This window comes from Bos mutus, chromosome 14 (assembly GCF_027580195.1).
Source record: "Bos mutus isolate GX-2022 chromosome 14, NWIPB_WYAK_1.1, whole genome shotgun sequence".
Classification (NCBI taxonomy): Eukaryota; Metazoa; Chordata; class Mammalia; order Artiodactyla; family Bovidae; genus Bos; species Bos mutus.
Genome location: NC_091630.1, coordinates 64,218,235 through 64,240,655, shown reverse-complemented (window position 1 = coordinate 64,240,655; position 22,421 = coordinate 64,218,235). Strand labels below are relative to the sequence as shown.

Genomic DNA, 22,421 nt, shown 5'->3' with positions numbered 1-22,421 from the left:
CATGGGGTCGCAAAGAGTCGGACATAACTGAGTGACTGATCTGATCTGATCTGTACACATAATCTTGCAATCATACGTATACAAAAAAACAAATTATAATCAACTATATTCGTTTACTGAAGTATAGTTGATTTACAATGTTGTATTAGTTTCTGGTGTATAGCAAAGTGATTCAGTTATACATACACATGTATCTATTCTTTATCAAATTATTTTCCTATTTAGGTCATTACAGAATATTGAGCAGAGTTCCTTGTGTTACACAGCAGGTCCTTGTTGGCTATCTATTTTAGATATAGCAGTGTGTATATGTCAATCCCAAACTTCCAATCTATCTCCTTCACTTATGCCCTGGTAACCATAAGATGGTTCTCTAAGTCTGTGAATCTGTTTGTTTTGTAAGTGATGTAAGCATATGATATAAGCAATATCATATGATATTTGTCTTTGTTTGATTTACTTCATTTAGTATGATAATCTCCAGGTGCATCCATGTTACTGCAAATGGCATTATTTCATTCTTTTTATGGCTGAGTAATAAGATCATGGCATCCGGTCCCATCTCTTCATGGCAGAAAGACGGGGAAACAGTGGAAATAGTGGCTGGCTTTATTTTTCTGGGCTCCAAAATCACTGCAGATGGTGATTGCAGCCATGAAATTAAAAGATGCTTACTCCTTGGAAGGAAAGTTATGACCAACCTAGATATCATATTAAAAAACAGAGACATTACTTTGTCAACAAAGGTCCGTCTAGTCGAGCCTATGGTTTTTCCAATGTTCATGTATGGATGTGAGAGTTGGACTATAAAGAAAGCTGAGCACTGAAGAATTGATGCTTTTGAACTGCGGTGCTGGGGAAGACTCTTGAGAGTCCCTTGGACTGCAAGGAGATCCAACCAGTCCATACTAAGGGAGATCAGTCCTGCATGTTCATTGGAAGGACTAATGTTGAAGCTGAAACTCCAATACTTTGGCCACCTGATGCAAAGAGCTGACTCATTGGAAAAGAGCCTGATACTGGGAAAGATTGACGGCAGGAGGAGAAGGGGACGACAAGGAATGAGATGGTTGGATGACATCACTGACTTGACGGATATGGGTTTGGGTGGACTCTGGGAGTTGGTGATGGGCAGGGAGGCCTGTCATGCTGCAGTTCATGGGGTTGCAAAGAGGCAGACATGACTGAGCAACTAAACTAAATATTCCATTGTGTATATGTACCATATCTTCTTTATCTATTTGTCTGTGGATGAACATTTAGGTTGATTCCACTTCTTGGCTATTGTAAATAGTGCTGCCAAGAACATTGGGATGCATGTATCTTTTCAAATTAGAGTTTTCTCCTGATATATACCTGAGAATGGGATTTCTGGTTTATATGGCAACTCTATTTCTAGGTGGTTTTTTTTTTTTTTTTTTTAGGAACTTCCATACTGTTTTCCATAGTGGCTACACCAATTTACATTCCTCCAGTGCTGTAGGAGACAGGGAACTATATTCAATATCTTGCAATAACCTATAATGGAAAATAATTTGAAATATATATAAATACAAAACTGAATCACTTTGCTGTACATTTGGAACTACACAGTATTGTAAATCTACTATAATTTAATAAAAAAAAATCAGAGAAAACAAAACATTTTCCATGAGAAAAGCAATCAAAATGCCTGGCAGCAGAGTCTTAATAGATACACGAATAATCTGCAATACCATCATTTTCAAGTGCTCTACAGATGTCCAAGTCTACAAGCTAGCAGAGTCCATATAGAGATGATATTACTGACCCAACTGCTGAGAAATATCAAGTATCATTCATACTGAGCTGGCAGAGTATCACAAATTCCTACTAGTAGAATCATACTTAAACGAGGCAGAAAAATCCCATTCCTCCTTCCAGGTTGGCTGGCTACACTGCTGCTTCTAAGAATTTTCCACAGACCTGCCAGGAGAAAAAGTCTGTTTCTCCTCTATGCTCTTAGAGCATTTTATTTATAATTCTTTTTCACATTACTGCACTGTGCCTTTTGAAATATTAAGATATTCACTTATATATGTATATAATACATATATAAGTATATGTATATAAATACATATATTTGCATGCCCTTCAAGGTCCTTTTTATAAAAACTGTCTTTTATGCCCTATGATATCCCCACAAAGAACTTGAATATGATGAAGCAGTATCTATTTTTATATTTAGCATCTTGCCCCCAATAGATGATCATTTACTGGAAACAAAAGGCCATCTTATCCATATTTGTACAATGGCCTTTAGCAAAGGTCTGATACAGAGAAGGCACTGATACATTTTAGTTGAATGTGTGAATGGAATTGGACCAGGTTTCCTTTCTCCACCATCCTTGAGATATGGATTTCAGCATCCCAGATCTACCTGACTGCCTGAATCATTTTACTTTTCTATCCTCATGCTTCTGCCTCTAGCTCTAAAGTCCAATCTTCTTTTTAAAATAAGAGCAGTGAATAACCTAAACCATAGGAGATGTAACTATCAGTGGAATTTCAGTCAACTTAGTTAACTCAGTCTCTTCATCTGTAAAATGCATACCTGAAGTCTCTATTTTGCATGTTTCCTAGATGAGATAATAAAGATCATGAATCACGGGTTGGAAATACATGAGAAAAACATATCTTCTTTCCCATGCTTTCTCCTTTTTCAAGATTATTTGATTTATTTATTATTTTCTTCTTGCTGAGCTGAGACGTGTGGATTCCTAGTACTCTGACCAGGGATGGAACCCGTGCCCCCTGCAGTTGGAAGCACAGAGTTCTAACCACTAGATTAACAGGGAAATGTCTCCCCTGTTTTCTTTAGAAAACAGATAATGGAAATGGTTAAATATAACAGTTTGATTTGAGTTAGGATGTGGAGCCACAACATGTGAAAAAAATACTTATTAATGGAGGCTTCTTTAAAGCTTCATGAGAACTCAATGCAGGAAGACCTCACGCAGTAGCTTCATTTGCTAAAATCGCAAACCCAGGGCTTCCATCACAGCTCAGTCGGTAAAGAATCTGCCTGCAGTGCAGGAGACCCAGGTTCAATTCCTGAGTTGGGAAGATTCCCTGAAGAAGGAAATGGCAACCCACTCCAGTATTCTTGCCTGGAGAATCCCATGGATAGAGGAGCCTGGCAGGCTATAGTCCATGAGGTCGCAAGAGTTGGACACAACTTAGTGACTAAACCACCACCACCAAACCTAGCCAGGCTCTGAAATGAGTGTTAGTACTTTCGAGTGCCCCAGGGCTGAAGCACCTCACCCCAAAAGGCTTGTAAAATCATAGAACTTAATCTTTAAAATGAACTTTAATGAGTTTTATTGATCTCTTTCTATACACATGGTTGTAGAACATCTCAGAGTTTAAAGCTGTCTTACCTGCTATCTAAGAAGTCTAGACAGTTATTATTGTAGATTTAGAGTTTTTAATTTTTAGTTGACAAACCACTCTTAAAACCTTGTATGGGACTCCAGTATGTAAAACAGACCAAGTAGAAATGCTCTGGTTGAATTTCAGGGAAGGACAGGTTTCTCTTTTTGCCATGCTGTACAAATCTCGAGTGTCTTCTCCATATCTCAGAAGGCTAAACTAGATACAGTTGAAAAATATTTTTCAAACATGATTGTGGACTTAAGGCCCAGCTTCTGTTTGAATACCTTTACAGATGGCCAACTTGCTACTTTACAAATGACCTTATTTCAACATCTTTACACAATTTTGACTACTAATAAATACTTAATATATAAGTGTTCATTTGTAGGAATTTTGTGTGTCTGTATTTATTAAAATAAAATGTATATCTATATATATAAGGGGCTTCCCAGGTGGCTCAGTGGGTAAAGAATCTGCTTTCAGTGCAGGAGATGCAAGAGACACGGGTTTGACCCCTGGGTCAGGAAGATCCCCTGGAGGAGGGCATGACAACTCACTCCAGTATTCTTGCCTGAAGAATCCCATGGTCAGAGGAGCCTGGTGGGCTACAGTCCATAAAGTCACAAAAAGTCAGACACGAATGAGCACACAAGCCAGTATATATATATATATAAATATTTAGCACAATATTGTGTTAAAATCACATTCTGTATAGTGTCTAGACTGTTTTTTAATTGTAATTTTGGAAATCTCATAGAATATAGTAATCTGTAGTAGCTGCTGATTTCCATTTTTAGTCTACCTACTTCACATTCATTTTTTCCTGCATGGTCATGGCCCAGACTTGGCGCAATTATAGCATCAGATGGACCTGACAACAAAAATTGTTCCAAAGCAAGGAGAACTGGGCTATTTCGGGCTGGTAATTCTCCTTCTCAGAGACTGATATAGACGCTGGTGAAATTATGTTCTGACTTTCTACTAGGGCTTCTAAAATGATAATGCCAATAGTCGTGTATCCTACCTACCCCATGGAAAAAAAGGAGGTCAGGAAGCAAAGAAAGCAAAAGGTGAGAGACTAGTAGTTGGCATTTTTGATGCTAGATTCTGCCTCATTTTTTGCCATTTCACCTTGGTATTCTTCCCAGAAATGTAAACCAGCAATGACCTTCTTTAAAATCCTAACAATGAGAATAATTTTAATATCTTTTGTGTATCACAGGTTTCCTAAAGTGGCTGAACTGCAGGTTCTATGTTGAATAACGTGGGTGGAAGAGATTCCCCTGGTAGTCCAGTGTTTAAGACTTGTGCTTCCAATGCAGGGAAGATGAGTTTGATCCCTAATCAGGGAACTAAGATTCCACATGCAGTGCAGTGTAGCAGAAAAAAAAAAAGTAGGTGGAGATTCTGTGCCACTTGGACTTCCTTTGACACTCATGAGTCTCACTTCCCCTCATCTGTGCTGTCCAAACCACATGGCCTCAGCCTCCATGGTATTTGAAAAGTCCTTGGCACAAAGAGTTTGTTTTTCTTTACTTCCTGGTGATGACACGGCTCATTTGGACTTGGCTCCAATGCAACAACCTAGGAAATTCTGTGCATTCAGAGGCCAGCTAGTCATTATGCATCAGAGGGAAATTTATTCAAAGGAAAGAAAGTACATATCATTTATTACTTATTCTCCAACAGGCAACCTAAAGCAATTACAGAACCCTACAATCTCAAACTTTTCATGAGAAAAGTTATGATCAACCTAGACAACATATTAAAAAGCAGAGACATTACTTTGCTAACAAATGTCTGTCTAGTCAAGGCTATGGTTTTTCCAGTAGTCATGTATGGATGTGAGAGTTGAACTATAAAAAAAACTTAGCACTGAAGAATTGATGCATTTGAACTGTAGTGTTGGAGAAGACTCTTGAGAGTCCCTTGGACTGCAAGGAGATCCAACCAGTCCATCCTAAGGGAAATCAGTTCTGAATATTCATTGGAAAGAATGATGTTGAAGCTGAAACTCCAATACTTTGGCCACCTCATGTGAAGAGTCAGAAAGACCCTGATGCTGGGAAAGATGGAGGGCAGGAGGAGACGGGGACAACAGAGGATGAGATGGTTGGATGGCATCACCAACTCAATGGACATGCGTCTGAATAAACTCCGGGAGTTGGTATTGGACAGGAAGGTCTGGTGTGCTGCAGTCCATGGGGTCGCAAAGAGTAGGACATGACTGAGCGACTGACCTGAAACTGCACTGAACTGAACAATCTCTACATCCTACGGATCCCAAAAGAAGAACAACTCAATATCATTCGTAGATCCTACACAAAGAAACATTTGTTATTAGAAATGTAGTATATAGTAGTTTGTCCCATTCTTCTTAGATCCTTTGATTTCTCCAGAAATTTAAGGAATCCTCAAGCCTTCCTGAAATGGCAGTCCACTCCAGTGTTCTTGCCTGGAGAATCCCAGGGACGGGGAAGCCTGGTGGGCTGCCGCCTATGGGGTCGCACAGAGTCGGACACGACTGAAGTGACTTAGCAGCGGCAGCAGCAAGCCTTCCTGAACCCTTTGGATTTTATGAAAGAAATCCTAGGCATTCCTGTTTTGATCTGGATAAATGTCACAAGTTTTTCAGTTACAGGATGTTCATAGGACTTTTACACTAACTTGGTGTTTATTTTTGAATTTTCCAGTTGTCTCTTAGAAGCTTTCCCACTCTCCAGCAAAACTCTCCCCCTCTCTTATTGCAAAACTTACAGAGAGACAACAGTCTTGTTACAGAGTCAGTTACTGAAGACTGGAGGAGTCTCTTACGAAGGGAAACCTGTTTTATTTTCACAGGACCTCTAAAGGCTGATTGATATTCTCAGTTTATTACCTTGAGGAAATGAGATAAAGGAATTCAGACACTTTATCCTGAACTCAGGATAGCTACTGTTGGGTATTATTCCCAACCCATGCAACCACATGGCTTATTTCAGCAGCCATGAATTTGCTTACCCGAGTGGCACCTCAGGCTTCCCTGTGGCTCAGATGGTAAAGAATCTGCCTACAAAGCAGGAGATTGGCGTTCGATCCCTGGGTTTGGAAGATCCCCTGGGGAAGGGAATGGCTACCCACTCTAATATTCTTGCCTGGAAAATTCTATGGACAGAGGAGCCTGGCAGGTTACATTCCAGGGCATCCCAAAGAGTCGGACATGACTGAGAGACTTACCGCTTGCACTACTACAGTGGCACCTAAGTTCTTGGGTGACTAGTTTTCTGAGGCTGCCATCCATCTATCAACACGTACGCTGAAGGCAGGGAGGGAGAGAACTAACATGAAGTGTGAGCCCAACACCTTCCGTGGATTATGAGAGGGAATTTACATGAGTTACCTGTCATACAACTAAACGAGGATGAAAGTGGAAGCGAAAGGGTTAGTCACTGAATCATGTCCGACTCTTTGCAACCCCATGGACTGTAGCCCGCCAGGCTCCTCTGTCCATGGGATTCTTCAGGCAAGAATACTGGAGTGAGTAGTCATTCCCTTCTCTAGGAAATCTCCCTGACCTGGGGATCGAACCTGGGTCTACCTCATTGCAGGCAAATTCTTAGCTAAACATAAATGAAAATAGGATGAATTCTAATATCAAATTCAGAGAAGCATGGAGAGGAATATTAAAAGACCTGTATTCTCAAGCATCAAATATTGAAAAAATAGTTTTTCATATTTTAATGCATTCCTAACTTGCATGTATTTGTACCCAAGTACATAAAACACATTTGTATCAAAAGTGAAACAAAATGTGTGTGTTGATTACAACCTGATCTTTAGGTAATATCTTGCACGCATCTTTCAATTGTTGACATGTGTTCTATTACTTCTTTTTTTTTAAGAAAAAAATGATATTTCCCTCAGGTTTATTTATTATATATTGTTCTTAGTGCAAGTTACTCATAGGACTGGCAGCGTACTGCAATTTCTGTTTTTTCACTTTTTAAAAAAATGAATAAACTTTACTTTTTAGAGCAGTTTTAGGTTCATTATATCACTTCTTAAGCAAGTCAGCTATGTGTCCCTATGACCATAACAGACAATTTCCTCCTCTCCCACGTTGATGTGCCTAACTTATCACTCAGAGTTATCTTCTCATCATTGGTGATGGGGTGTGTGTGTGTGTGTGTGTGTGTGTGTGTGAGGGGGTGGCTGGCATTTCACATCAAATTCATTTTCTATCTATGTCTAGAAGCAACTTCTCAAGCAGCCATGCGCCTTTATTTTCTTCTTGAGCTCCCCTCTAGTTCCACTCTTTCCCCTTCCCATAACCCCTGACTTCTTTGTTCTCAGCGTCACTGCTGATGGTCTGTAACGTTGGTGGCAAGGAAGGAAAACGTTTATTATCATTTTCCCTAAGGCCCTGCTTGGTTAAGGCTGGGGGATGTGTGACTTTGTTTTCAGAATTGGGCTTTATGTATATTTTGTTAAATTCCCCAATGGCCTCTAGACACCAAGGACTAGAAGATGAAAAATGACTATTATTGTTACCCTGTTTTGCCCAGGATCCTGAGCCACCACGTGTTTCTGACTTCCCAGCCAGGCTCCAAGCTCTTTCCTCACTGGCCATGAGCTGAAAGCTAAGCAGAGCTCTTTACTCATTTTACAATAATCACAGAGACAGACGTGGTTCTGAAAAAAACAGAACCTTGAGAAAACTGACTTTAATTCACACACACGTGCTCTCCAGTTTTTGCAAGATGTGAGCTGTATTCTATCCTTAAAGCCATAAATATTATTTAAAAAAGGAAAATCTCAGTCAACTCAGCCAAATAACTTGCTTCCTCAACACCAAACACTGTCAGTTTGGAAGAAGCCAGGCAGTGAGTTCATTTATTTACTTTTCCTACAGATGTTTGCCATGCAGCTCCAGATCCTGATGATTCTTCCTTTAATTTCCTTTGAAATCTAAAATCAACCCACAAATAATTCTCAAGTATCTGTTGTGTACAAGACCCTGTGCTAGGCATGATGAAAACATGTAAAAGGTAGCTTGGTGTTATGGGGAAAGTTAAAAACTGAAAACTTTAAAAAAGAAATTCAAAGACCTGCTTTTACTCTTAAAACTGATGGTCATCAAAATACTCATAGCTTTGGGACTTTGCAATAGTAAATATTCATGACGTGTGAAAAAGCGTGATGCATAACCATATGATCTTAATTACATACAAATGGATGCTTAGTTGTGTAAATACACAAGTGAGACCAAGAAGGACAGATCAAGCGGTAAACTGCTTGTGATCATGGATGACTTTGTGTTTTGCTTCTTGTGTTTTTTGGTTTCCCATTGTGCACATGTTAACTTTTAAGAAATAAATGTTACTTTAAAAACCTTTTTTATAAAATGTGACAATGTTGGAACAAGTAAGTCATTTCTCTGACCTCCATTTCCTCACCTGTAGAAAGTGACTCGCTTTCTCATAGAACTGGTATATAAAGGAATATGAAGATGCATGTTGAATAACTTTTTATGCTGTAATTTGCATGCAAATGATAATGATGGCCAGTTATTATAAAATACTCTCCTTAACCTCAAGGAACTTAGAGCCTAGTTGGAGGAATAGAAACACATATTCAAGAATTTAATAACAATATGAGTTAAATAACACCAGACAGAGATTCCAAAGATGTTGCAAGACAATATGTGATGAATTGCCAAAGAGTAGAAGCTTGAGCAGAGAGAGAAAAGAGATCAGTGTGCACTGGACTCATTAAAGAACAAAGGAAAGATGGCCCAACCACCATGAGCGCTCAGCTACGCATTCAAACTTTGACTCTGTAGAAGTTGAAGTTAGCACACAAATGACAGTAATATCATGCTTTAAAATCAAAATTCTAGGGGACTTCCCAGGTGGTTCAGTGTTAAGAGTACACCTTGCTACGCAGGTTACTTGGGTTCAATCCCTGTATTCCAGGGGTGGAAAAGACCCCCTGGAGAAGGAAATGGCAACCCACTCCAGTATTCCTGCCCGGGAAATCCCATGGACAGAGGAGCCAGGTGGGCTACAGTCCATGGGGGTGCAAAAGAGCTGGACAGGACTGAGCGACTGAGCACACACAAACACAAAGCACAGATAGGACTGGGGTATGGAAAAAATGCAAAATGTGCAAGGCATTCCCACTGTGCTCAAGCTACACTTTTTTGTTCCATAGGCACAAACTTTGAAATTACTCCAGACTGCCAGATACTTGGGGAACTTGAGTAGACATCGCCAGTACTAAATCACTGTTTTGAGCCCCTTTTCTTTCTTTCTACCCATAAAGACTTATTTTAAGAGTCCTAACTTCTTTTCCAAAAATCTCTGCAGTGGAGGTGGTCAAATGTACCCATTATATAACATACGGTGTGCCTGATGGTTAGGGACCAGTATGGGGCACCACAATGCCACATGTGAATCCTCCTGCTGCAGTTTATCATATGTGGTGATATTAGGATAATTGTTTAACCTCTCAGTGACTCAGTTTCTTTTCTGAAAAATATGAGTATAATAGTAATAGTACTTACTGCATAAGGTTCAGTTCAGTTCAGTTAGGTACAGTTCAGTCACTCAGTCGTGTCCTACTTTTTGCAACCCCATGGACTGCAGCACGCCTGGCCTCCCTGTCCATCAGCAACTCCCGGAGTTTACTCAAACTCATGTCCATTGATTCCGTGATGCCATCCAACCATCTCATCCTGACATGCCCTTTATTATATCAGTTAATATGTATAAAGGGCTTAGAATAATGCCTGGAATGTAATGAGCACTGCTGTTATTATTACTGCCCCACTACTATTATTACTATGACTGAGTTCACTGTTCTTGAATGTGGGATAATTGAGACAACTCCAGTATTTGGCCACCTCATGCGAAGAGTTGACTCATTGGAAAAGACTCTGATGCTGGGAGGGATTGGGGGCAGGAGGAGAAGGGGACGACAGAGGATGAGATGGCTGGATGGCATCACTGACTCGATGGACGTGAGTCTGGGTGAACTCTGGGAGCTGGTGATGGACAGGGAGGCCTGGCGTGCTGCGATTCATGGGTCACAGAGAGTCGGACACGACTGAGCGACTGGACTGAACTGAACTGAACTGAATGCATTTGTGGGCTTCCCAGGTGGCGCAGTGGTGAAGGATCCACCTGCCAATGCAGAAGACACAGAAGTCGCACTTTGATCTCTGAATTAGGAAGATCCCCTGGAGGAGGAAATGGCAACTCATTCCAGTGTTATTGCCTGGGAAATCCCATGGACAGAGGAGCCTGGTGGGCTGCAGACCATGGGGTCGCAAAAGAGACACGACTTAGCTTCTGAACAGCAGCAATAGCAGCAAATGTGTTTGCAAATAAACACGTTTTATATCTAATGAAACTGGAGTCCAGAGTAGAGAGATTCTATCCAAGTTCATTGCATAAGTGGTATAAAGCCATGACTCCCAGGTCCCAGAGCACTGCTCTTTCCTCCTCTTCTTTAAAAGAATTTCAGTTTGGAAAACTTGGTAATGAAATTCTTTCGGTAAGATCTAGAAATATATAGCTATTCTCGGTATTCTCAGTTTTGGTAAAACTTAGAGATAGACAATAATTATAGTTAGTTTTACCTACTTTTTAGGTACCAGCTGCTTTAAGTTAATGATCTGAAATCTTACACAGTACAAGTTGTCTCCTATGATACAAATAAATAAAATGAGATTTCACTTTAAGGACCATGTAACTAGAGCTAAAATCCAAATCTTTTCTAATACACCTTCAATGCAGAAAAGAACAAGGAAATGTGGGCCTGTCTGAACTTTCTGGCTTGTTTCTTGTCATCTTTCTTTATCTTAGAAAAGACTTTAAAATTATCTACTTTTGATTTTAAGGATTACTAAAAGAAATAACCTAACTGTTCTAGAATTAAACCCACCCAAAGAAGTAAACTGTGAGAAGAGGGAAGAGGCAGAAACTCTGTGGTCTGATATATGTGTTGCTGCCTTTCTATTTTCTTGCAGGTTTTTATTTACTCTTCGTGGTGGGCTCTGACCTGTTGAGTCACCTTTCTGTTGCCAAATTCAAGAGCCTCCTGCTACAAACATACTTATCTATAAGCCAAAGCTTTTCTCATTCAGTTTAGAGAACCTTATTGACAGCCTTTGTACCAGCTCAATATTCAAGTCGACCTCTCTTTAAGAGAAACTTCAAATTAAATATTTGCTCATTAAATATACTCGGAGAAGGCAATGGCACCCCACTCCAGTACTCTTGCCTGGAAAATCCCAAGGATGGAGGAGCCTGGTGGGCTACAGTCCATGGGGTCGCTAAGAGTCGGACACGACTGAAGCAATTTAGCAGCAGCAGCGGCAGCATTAAATATACTAATCCAATCCCCAAATAGGAAAACTTTTGCTGAGTCTATTGGTTTTACTTTCTTTTAATCTTTACACTTTTATATTCTAAACTTTTAGACTTCTTTAATGTTAGATAGTGGATCTAAGTTCAAAATTATGATCAATGTGGTGAACAAGAGAGGGACAGTGGAAACAGAAAGAAGGAGAGGAATAGTCTCCCTCCCTTAGTAAAGTCCTAAACTTAAGGGACATGTGATGATTTGAAAACAAGATAGGAATGAAAAGGGCTATTAAAATGTATCCTTTCTGTGGTTGATTTTGTGGTAACACTGGGAAGAAATTCAGAGCAGGTAATTTAGAATCTTGTGGTCTTGAGTCCTGCAGTCCATGGAGTCGCAAAGAGTCGGACACCACCACCAACAATTTGGAATCTCATCAAATTTATAGTTTATTGGCTCAAAAATCTCAGGTATAATAAGCCCTTCAAGGAGAACAATTTTAGACATTCAAGTTGATAATTAAGATTTGAAGATAATATTAAGACTGCTATCAATCAGACATGGGAAAGTATGGACATCCATATTAAATGAGCTTTGGGTAGTTTATTCTTTCAGCTACATAAGAATGCAAATCAAACAATCCTGGAAGATTTAAACCCTAGTCCCTTCTCTGCAATATCACAAGAACTACTTTTTATATGAGGAAGTATTTCAGAAACCTATGTTAAATTGAATATCTAATCCACTCTATCAGGATAGGAAAGATATAAGATATTGAGCAGATGCTCAGTCTAGAAATAAATCTAGATGTTAAGAGGTATACAATTGGGAATCCCCTTTAGCTCCTTTCTCACTCTCACTTTCTATAATGGCATTCGCTGGGGTTTTCTTCTTGAAGTTTTTGTCTCCTTCGAAAGACTTCTTTGATTCATTTCACTGCCCTGGGCACCAACTCTGTGCCAATGACTCACATGTTATAGCTGCCATTTTTTTTAAGGTTTTTTTAAATTAAGTTATATATTTTTGGCTGGCTGGTTCTTCCCTGCTGCATGCAGGCTTTCCCTAGTTGCAGCGGGTGGGGGCTACTCTCTAGTCGCGATGCCAGGGCTTCTCACTGCAGCGTCGTCTCCTGTGGTGGATTACAGGCTCTAGACCTGCAAGCTTCAGTAGTTGCTGCTTGTGGGCTCTAGAGCACAGGCTCAGTAGTTGCGGCTCACAGGCTTAGTTGCCCTGTGGCACACTGGATCTTCCCAGACCAGGGGTCGAACCAGTGTCCCTGCATTGGCAGGCAGATTCTTAACCACTGGACCGCTAGGCAAGCCCATAACTGCCATTTTTGTTCCTGATCTATTTTTTTTTAACTGGACATCTCTACTTAGACATTCCACATTTATCTCAAACTCACTATGCTCTAAGCTATATGCAAACTCTCCTTCTTCCCAACAACTATAGAATCACAAAACTGTAACCATGTCACTATTCTATTTAAAATATTCTTGTGACTTCATATTGCCTTTATAATAAAACACCTAACTCCTTGCTGTAGCCTGTAAGGACCTATATGATCTGACCTCAGCCTGTCTCTCTAAACTCATCTCCTGCTCTTCATTCAAATAAGTTCCTTCCTGCCATACAGGCTTTATCTCTGTTTGCCAACATGCTGAAAACTGTCCTGACTCTAATCTTTGGATTACTCTTCTACTTTGATGATTTTTTGCTTGTTTTGTAATTGGTTAGTCAGAAAAAAATGATAATAATATTAATATTAGTGAAAGGCTCCAGATTATATAAAGAGCCCTGTGATAAACTGTATACCCTTCTTCTCTCATGCTCATGGTCTATTGTTAAGTTGTGTCTGACTCTTTTTGACCCCATAAACTGTAGCCTGTCAAACTCCTCTGTCCATGGGATTTCCCAGGCAAGAATACTGGAGTTGGCTGCCATTTCCTTCTCCAGGGGATCTTTCTGACCCAAGCACTGAAACTGAGCATTCTGCATTGGCAGGCAGGTTTTCCACCACTAAGCCACCTGGGAAACCCCCTTCTTTTGTGTATACTAAAGCAAAAGTCCTATACATTTTATTTTATATATATTACCCCTATAAATATAAGACGATTTCTTGCTTGAAGTCAGGATTTAAGATGCATCATTATATAATGTCTTTCTTTGTCCCTACTAATTGTCTTCACTCTATAAGTCTGCTTTATCTGATATCAATAGTCATGTCAGATGTTTTTAATGTTTATATAATAGACCTTTTTCCATTTTTTTGATTCCTACTTACTCATGTTAAATTTGAAGTGATTTCTCATAGACAGAATGTATTGTTGCTGATTAGTCACTCAGTCATGTCTGACTCTTTTGCAACCCCATGAACTGTAGCCGCCAGGGTCCTCTGTCCATGGGATTTCCCAGGCAAGAACACTGTAATGGGTGGCTATTTCCTTCTCCAGGGAGTCTTCCTGACCCAGGGATGGAACTCAAGTCTGCATTAGCAGGCAGACTTCTTTACCACTGAGTCATCAGGGAAGCCAAGACAGAATATTGTTCGTGTCTTGGCTTAGGCTGCTATAATAGAATACCTTAGACCAGTTGGCTAAAACAGATATTTCTTTCCCTTAGGTCTGAAGGCTGGGAAATCTAAAATTAAGGAGCCCTCAAGTTTGGTTCTTGGTGATGGCCTGCTTTCTGGCTTGCCAATGGATGCTTTCTCTCTGTACCCTCATGCTCTAGTGTCTCTTTTCTTTTAAGGGCACTAATCCTAGCTTGGGGGTCTACCCTCACAACCTCAACTAAATGTAATTATCCTTCAGAGACCCCACTTCCTAATACTATCACATTGAGGGGGATGGTAGAGTGTCAAATATATGAATTTGTTGGGGGGAGCCACAAACGTTCAGTTCATAATAGTTGGATTATGGATTTTTGCTTATTTTTTGTTTCATGGATGGAGAATCTTTTTTCACTTTTATTTTATATTTTATATTGAGGAATAGTTGATTAACAATGTTGTATTAGTTTTAGGTGTGCAACAAAGTGATTGAGTTATGCATCTACATGTATCTATTCTTTTTCAAATTCTTCTCCCATTTAGATTATTACAGAATATTGGGCCTGTTTTGTTTTATCCACTCTGCCAACCTCTGTCTTTTTATTGGTCCATTTAGTCTGCTTGCATTTCAAGTAATTAGTGGTATGTTAGGGCTCCTCTGGGTTACAATAACATTATTTAGAATTCTACTTTGATTTATTTAGTGTTTTAAATTATATGATGTTTTACCACTTTCAGAGTAGTAAAATCTTACTTCTATTTTGTTTTCTCTTTATCCCATAAAAATTTAATTGTCTTAGTTTTTTCCTCTGCATGCACTGAACACTGTATTGTATGTTATAATTTTTGCTTTAAGTACCAAATATGATTTAAGAAGCTCAAAATACGAAAGGTAGTTTATTATCTTTCCCTACTTTATCCATGTCTTCTCCTGTCCTTCCTAAAGTTTAAAACCTCTGTGAGCGCCCCCAGCATCTACCAGAAGCTGAGAGAGCGGCACAGAGACGATGTCTCTGTCCGCATCTTGCAGTACAACCACAGGTTTGCCATATACGGAGAGGACTTTGTCTACTATGACTACAGGAACCCTGTGGACTTACCTGAGAGGATTGCTACACACAGCTTTGACATCGTCGGGGCAGATACCCTCTATCTCTCTGAGGAATGTCTTAGGAAAATGTCGGAAACCATCAGGCTCCTGACCCGGGGAAAGATCCTGCTGTGCACAGGTGCTGTCATGGAGGAGGCGGCAGCAAAGCTGCTTGGAGTGAAGATGTGCAAGTTTATCCCACAACACACTACTCGCACCCTGGGAAATGAGTTTCGCTGTTTCGTGAATTACGACTCTGGGCTGGACCGTGATCTGTCAGTGCAGCTCCCAGTGCAGGAAGGACCCAGGTGACACTTCCTCTCTGAAAAACTACCACCTCCCCAGTCCTCATTTTCGAGGTAAAGACATTATGATTTCCTTAGGATGTCCCTGGAGCTCAGGGTGCTTTTGCCGATTGGAGTCTGTGGAATTATATCTGGAAGAACTTTTAGACCTCATCTAGTGGAGAAGGCAATGGCACCCCACTCCAGTACTCTTGCCTGGAAAATCCCATGGACGGAGGAGCTTGGTGGGCTGCAGTCCATGGGGTCCCTAAGAGTCGGACATGACTGAGCGACTTCACTCTCACTTTTCTCTTTCACGCATTGGAGAAGGAAATGGCAACCCACTCCAGTGTTCTTAACTGGAGAATCCCAGGGACAGGGGAGCCTGGTGGGCTGCCTTCTATGGGGTCTCACAGAGTCGGACACGACTGAAGCGACTTAGCAGTAGCAGCAGTTATTTTTTTCTTTCTCTTTGGAAAGCTTCCTTTAGCCATTCTTTCTGTTGGGTCTGCTAGCAACAAATACTCTTAGTTTTCCGTTATCTGGTAGTCCTCCCCATCCTCCACTGCACTTTATACTTAAAGTACAGTCTCACTGAATATAGGATTCAGTTTTGACAATTATTTTAAAAAAATGTCATTCCCTTCTGCCATAGTGACTTCAGATGAAAAAAAATCTATGGATTTGAATTGATGTCCCCCTACATATAAGCATCATTTTTTTCTGGCTACTTTCCAGAGGTTTTCTTCGTTTTTATTTATTTACTTACTCGGCTGCACTGAGCCTTCGTTGTGGCACATGGGCTCTTCCTTGCGGTGTACAGGGGCTTTCTCTGGTTGTGACACACTGGCTTAGTTGTCTTGCTGCATGCAGGATCTTAGTTTCTCAACCAGGGATAGAATTTGTGTCCTCTGCATTGGAAGACGGATTCTTAATCCCTGGACCTCCAGGGAAGTCCCTCAAAAGTTTTGATTTGTCTTTTTTTGAAGTTTAATTGTGATAAGTCTCGGTGAGGAATTCTTTGAGCCTATCTTATTTGTAGGTAGCTCATCTTTTTTAATCTGCAGATTTGTGGGGTTTTATTTGCCAAATTTGGGAAGTTTTCAGTCATTCTTCAAATGAATTTTCAGCCCCACATTCTTATTTATCTGGGACACTTATGGTCAGACTATTAGATCTTTGTTACTGTCCTAGAGATCCCTAAAACTCTGTTCTTTTCTTTCTTTTTTAAGTCTATTTTTCTCTGTTGTTCAAATTAAACCTAGATTGTTAGTTTTTACAAGTTATTATCTTGGGTCTGTCACTTGCCCTCTGTGTTTTTAGTTTCATCAGCTATAAAATTAGAATATAACTACTCTGAAAGATTACTACTGTGATTAGTTATGATAAGGGTATATAGAATGTTTCATGCAAGGCCAGCCATATAGCTCTTAGATATTAAAAAAAAAAAGCTAATATTTTGTAGTATTACATCATAGAAATTTTTACATACATTTAGTCCATCTAGTCACGGCTATGGTTTTTCCTGTAGTCATATATGGATGTGAGAGTTAGACTATAAAGAAAGCTGAGTGCTGAAGAATTGATGCTTTTGAACTGTGGTGTTGGAGAAGACTCTTGAGAGTCCCTTGGACTTCAAGGAGATCCAACCAGTCCATCCTAAAGGAGATCAGTCCTGGGTGTTCATTGGAAGGACTGATGCTAAAGCTGAAACTCCAATACTTTGGCCATCTCGTGCCAAGAGCTGACTCATTTGAAAAGACCCTGATGCTGGGAAAGATTGAGGGCAAGAGAAGGGGATGACAGAGAATGAGATGATTGAATGGCATCACCGACTCAATGAGTTTGGGTAAACTTTGGGAGTTGGTGATCGACAGGGAGGCCTGGCATGCTGCGGTTCATGGGGTCAGAAAGAGTTGGACACAATGGAGTGACTGAACTGAACTGAGTTCTTCACTTTTAATTACACACATCTCAAGAAGTCTTTTCTCTTTAATAATTTCCCATCTTCCAATCTGATATCTTTGTATCTCCCAGATAATTGCTTCTCTCTATGTTAATAATACTTTGAAGATTTCTCTCCCTGAGGGCTCCTCTTTGTATCTGTTCTATCTGTGCTTTTAGTCCCTCCGCAGCACAGAAAGGAAACGTATGGCCATTGTTTAGCAATTTCCATATTTGGCCGAAAGGAAAGAGGACCCCATCTTGAACAAAGTGTGAGTCAGATCACTCAGGCCTCAAAGCTTGGGATTTTACTTACCAACCATTCTGCTTTCATCACCCATTGTTATGTAGGACACACACACACGAATATACACACTCACACACACACACACACCCCCCAACTCTGACCCAATTCTAATTTGGATTCTTGGATGACAAATTCTCTGCAAATCTGTGAATACTTCCCCATGTACTGAGAGGGCACCTTTATTTATTATGGGATCCTTTCCCCCAGGGCTCTGTGGTCTGGGAAGGGAAACTAGAGTGCCCCAGATTATACTTAGCCTTTTATAATTACTAGCTGAAACCCAAACCAAGGCTTTCTAGGCACTTGCCTTCTTTAACACATCTGGCAGCACCCTCCCTTTTTTCTCTAGTCTGGCCCTGAAAGAAGAGCCTTGGATAAATAAACCGAAGCCTGTTTGTGGTCACCAAGGATCTCTGGAAAGTACAATCTAACCAATGCAGCTCCAGGGCCTGCTTGCCTTTGTTCACTGTCACTCAGAGATGTAAAAACCTGAAGGTTATCTGTCAAATCCATCACTGTTCTAGCTGGGTCCTCACTTTCCCTCAAAAGTAATTTATGCCTGACAACAGGCAGCAAAGGCATCTGCATTTTGGCGAGTATAAAAATATTTTTAAGGTCCTGATCTTTTATATGTATTTAAACCAATATTTATTGAGTCTCTGCTTAGTGTTTGAATTGTGGTATTTTAAATTTTAGTGAGACTAGCAAAGGATCTTTGAAAGGGTTTTGTTGACTGAGACAGTACTTAACATGCATAAAAATGAAGGGAGAGAGAAGAAAGAAAACTAATATTTATTAGGCATTTATTCTGTAAAAGATCATGCTCAGTCTCTGCAACCCCATGGACTGTAACCCACCAGGCTCCTCTGTCCATGCGGTTTTCCAGGCAAGAATACCGGAGTGGTTTTGCCATTAATTTTCTTCTCCAGAGGATCTTCCCAAAAGGGCATGAACCAACCAGAAATAGCCTCTTTGTCAAAGTAATTTGCAAAATGAAATCATGACAGTGGGACTGTGGAATTGAAATTATGGTGCTATACGTAGAAATGTATTGTTAATTCTATCCTCAGGATATAGATAGATGATAGAAAATATTTTTATACAAGCCTGGATGTAAAGAAGAGACTTGCAATGAATTAATACCTAGGATATGATAGGGCTATGCTGGGAGGTATTATTTCCATTTTACAATTGAGGAAAAGAGTCTTAAAGAATCTTAGTATGTTTAGTTAATTTCTTGTTTCCTTCATTCATTCAATAAACATTTACTAAATATTTACCATATGCCAAGCATTCCTTCTGGAAACAAAGAGTCTTAGAGAATCTTAGTATGTTTAGTTAATTCATTATCTCCCTCATTCATTCATTAAATACTGAATGCTTACCAAGTGCTAGGCATTCATTCTAGAAACAAACAACGGACAAAATTCCCTGTCCTATCCTCATAAAGCTTACATTCCAATGGGTAGAGATATAATAAATGAGATAAGTAACATAGAGTATATGGAGTGGTGATAAGAGATAAGAAGAAAAAATATCAACATGAAATGAGAGTACCTTGCGGGGAAAGACAATAATTTTATTTTTATTTTTTAATTGGAGGATAATTGCTTTACAATGTTGTGTTAGTTTCTGCTGTACAACAACATGAATCAGCTATATGTATACACAGACCCGCTCCCTCTGGAGCCGCTTTCCCCCCGACCCCCGTCTCATTCCTCTAGGTCATCACAGAGCACCGAGGTGAGCTGCCTGTGCTGTACAGCAGCTTCCCACTACTTTTAGTACTTCTCCACTTTTATCCATGGTAGTGCATATTTGTCAGTCCTACTCTCCCACTTTGTCCCACCCTCCCCCTTAGCTGCTGTGCAGAGGATAGACTGACAGGCAAGGGCAAAAGCAGGGAGCTCTCTTTAGGAGGCATAAATGTTAGTAAGTGTTAGTTGCCCAGTCGTGCGGACTCTTTGCGACCCCATGGACTGCAGCCCACCAGGCCCCAGGCAAGAATACTGGAGTGGGTTGCCATTTCCTTCTCCAGAGGATCTTCCTGACTGAGGGATCAAACCCAGGACTCCTGCACTGCAGGCAGATTCTTTACCAACTGAGCTACAAGGGAAGCCCCAATTAGGAGGCATAATACCTTCATTTAGGTGGTGCTTATGCCCAAAAGCATATACATAGCAGTGTCAGAGTCAGCATTCACATCTAACATATCTGACTTTCCACTATGTGAAGTGACTTCCGGGGACAGATGGTCTGACCAAAAGGTCACTATTCATGGATGTCATTGATCTCTTTTCCAAATCTGGCCAAGGCAGAAAGTTACTTTGCAACCTGTGCTATTTTGAAATTTTTCTTAGCTAATTTTGTGGGGGGGAGGGGGGGAATCAGAAAAAAATGTGTCAGCATAAAATATAATTTCAAAGCATTTTTTAAATTGCATAAATTTTATACCATAATGTGATTGGCTTTGGTCGATCTTCTTTCCTCCAACTTTATTTATGATTGTGTCTAATCTATAAAGGTCTTTAAGTATAGAACATTGTTGAGCTTCCTGAAGGCTCCGACTGTTCTCCCTTCTGGATTTTATGTGCCTTTTTTAGCTGATTATCAGCTCAGAAACAAAGTTCCTCTTCTCTCCCACTTAAGTTCCACTTAACAGCAGGAAACATGGGGCCACCCTTCACGTTGTCTCTGTGGGAGAAATGAGGACATGAAACATCATTGTTTGGTACTCAGTTGTTTGGTAACAACTCATTAATTTACTTCTGCTGAAACGTATCTATAGGATAAATGACCCAGTGCCGTTTTCTCTTCTAGAAATGACGCTGAGGGCTCAAATCATATTTTCTCCTTCCCCAAGACCCTGCCTTAAAATGGGAGAAAGACAACAACTGTGAGTTGGGTGTCAGACTTTTTGAGGGGAAAATGGAATTTGAAGAATGCATCTTCACATCCCCAGTAGATCCTGTTTTAGTCATTGCGATGATCTGTGTCAGAGATAAAGGATGGCCAGGATGTGCTTTTAGTGTGAAGACTAGACTAGGAGTTAGGTGAGTCCTCTCTTATGAGTTCTCTCAGGTGTTTATTCATCCACTGGTTCAACAAACATTTAGTAAGCATTATCTGTGTCATCATTATACTAGTGCTTGCAGATACAGCAGAAAATGGGAGACCCCAATCCCTGCCCTTGTTCATAGCTGCTAGAGGTATAGCTATAATGATAAAAATCTTCACAAGTATATAGCACATTAAAAACAGCTGCTATTCATTAAAGTGTTGGACTTCTCTGATGGCTCAGAGAAGCCATTCTTTACCAAAGTGTAATCCAACCAGTCCTATCTGAAGGAGATCAGCCCTGGGATTTCTTTGGAAGGAATGATGCTAAAGCTGAAACTCCAGTACTTTGGCCACCTCACGCGAAGAGTTGACTCATTGGAAAAGACTCTGATGCTGGGAGGCATTGGGGGCAGGAGGAGAAGGGGACTACAGAGGATGAGATGGCTGGATGGCATCATTGACTCGATGGCCGTGAGAGTCTGAGTGAACTCCGGGAGCTGGTAATGGACAGGGAGGCCTGGCGCGCTGAGATTCATGGGGTCACAAAGAGTCAGATACGACTGAGTGACTGAACTGAACTGAACTGAACTGAAAGAATCTTCCTGCAATGCAGGAGACCTGGATTCTATCCCTGGGTTGGGCAGGTCCCCTGGAGAAGGGACTGGCTACCCACTCCAGTATTCTTGCCTGGAGAATTTCACGGACTGAGGAGCCTGGAGGGCTACAGTCCAGAGGGTTGAAACTATACATATGTCCTCAAGACAATAATATTAGGTCCTGTTTTTAAATCTAATTCATAATGAGGAAAATGAGATACGGGCAGTTGATTAACTTGCCTAAGGTCAAGAGCTGGTGAATGGTGAATAATGGATTCAAACCAAACTCGTTTGCCTCAAAAAACCACCAAGCCCTAAGAAATCTTCATATGGCACTTAATTAAGTTTTCATATCAAATACACAAGTAGCAAAATATTATACATTTATATCATTTAGTTATCACAAAAGCCCTGTGAGGAAGAAGAGTTGGCTTTCTTTGAATCATAGAAGACATCTTGGCCCAGATAGATGGCAAGGACGTGGAATGAGATTCCTAAGAAAGTTGGTGGAGATCTGACATCTATTCATTGATATTAGAGCATAAGAGAGAAAAAAATAAATGATGAAGAAGATAATATAATTAAGAGGAAGCCGTCTTCCACTATGTTGACACTTTACTTCCAAAATGCTTATTATGGAAAATAGGCTCTCAGAATATTACATTTGCAGTGGTCAGACTAAAAATATTGCAAATGAACCATGTTTTCCTTAAAATTAGCACAAATATATATATATACAGTGAGAGACCCACTAGAGGCTTCTAGTTGCTTGGAAACCTCTGGGTCTCCTCTCACTGTATACCAAATAGTTTTGATAATATTAGATCAAAACAGGAAACTCTAAGAA

At 40.2% G+C, this 22,421-nt stretch overlaps 1 protein-coding gene across 1 annotated transcript; it reads left to right on the top strand.

Moving 5' to 3' along the window:
• Window positions 1–10,845: 10,845 nt before the first annotated feature.
• LOC102284585 (EEF1A lysine methyltransferase 1) lies at window positions 10,846–15,695 on the top strand. Its single transcript, XM_005892001.2, has 2 exons — window positions 10,846–10,932; window positions 15,240–15,695. Exons 1-2 carry the CDS (start codon window positions 10,846–10,848, stop codon window positions 15,693–15,695), a joined length of 543 nt encoding a protein of 180 aa, XP_005892063.2.
• Window positions 15,696–22,421: the final 6,726 nt, after the last annotated feature.

Excerpts from the sequence above, each read along its gene's own strand:
- LOC102284585 (XM_005892001.2), top strand. The coding sequence starts at position 10,846 with ATGACTCCCAGGTCCCAGAGCACTGCTCTTTCCTCCTCTTCTTTAAAA. Across the intron at positions 10,933-15,239 it reads TTGGTAATGAAATTCTTTCG|TTTAAAACCTCTGTGAGCGC; the intron begins GTAAGATCTAGA and ends TCCTTCCTAAAG.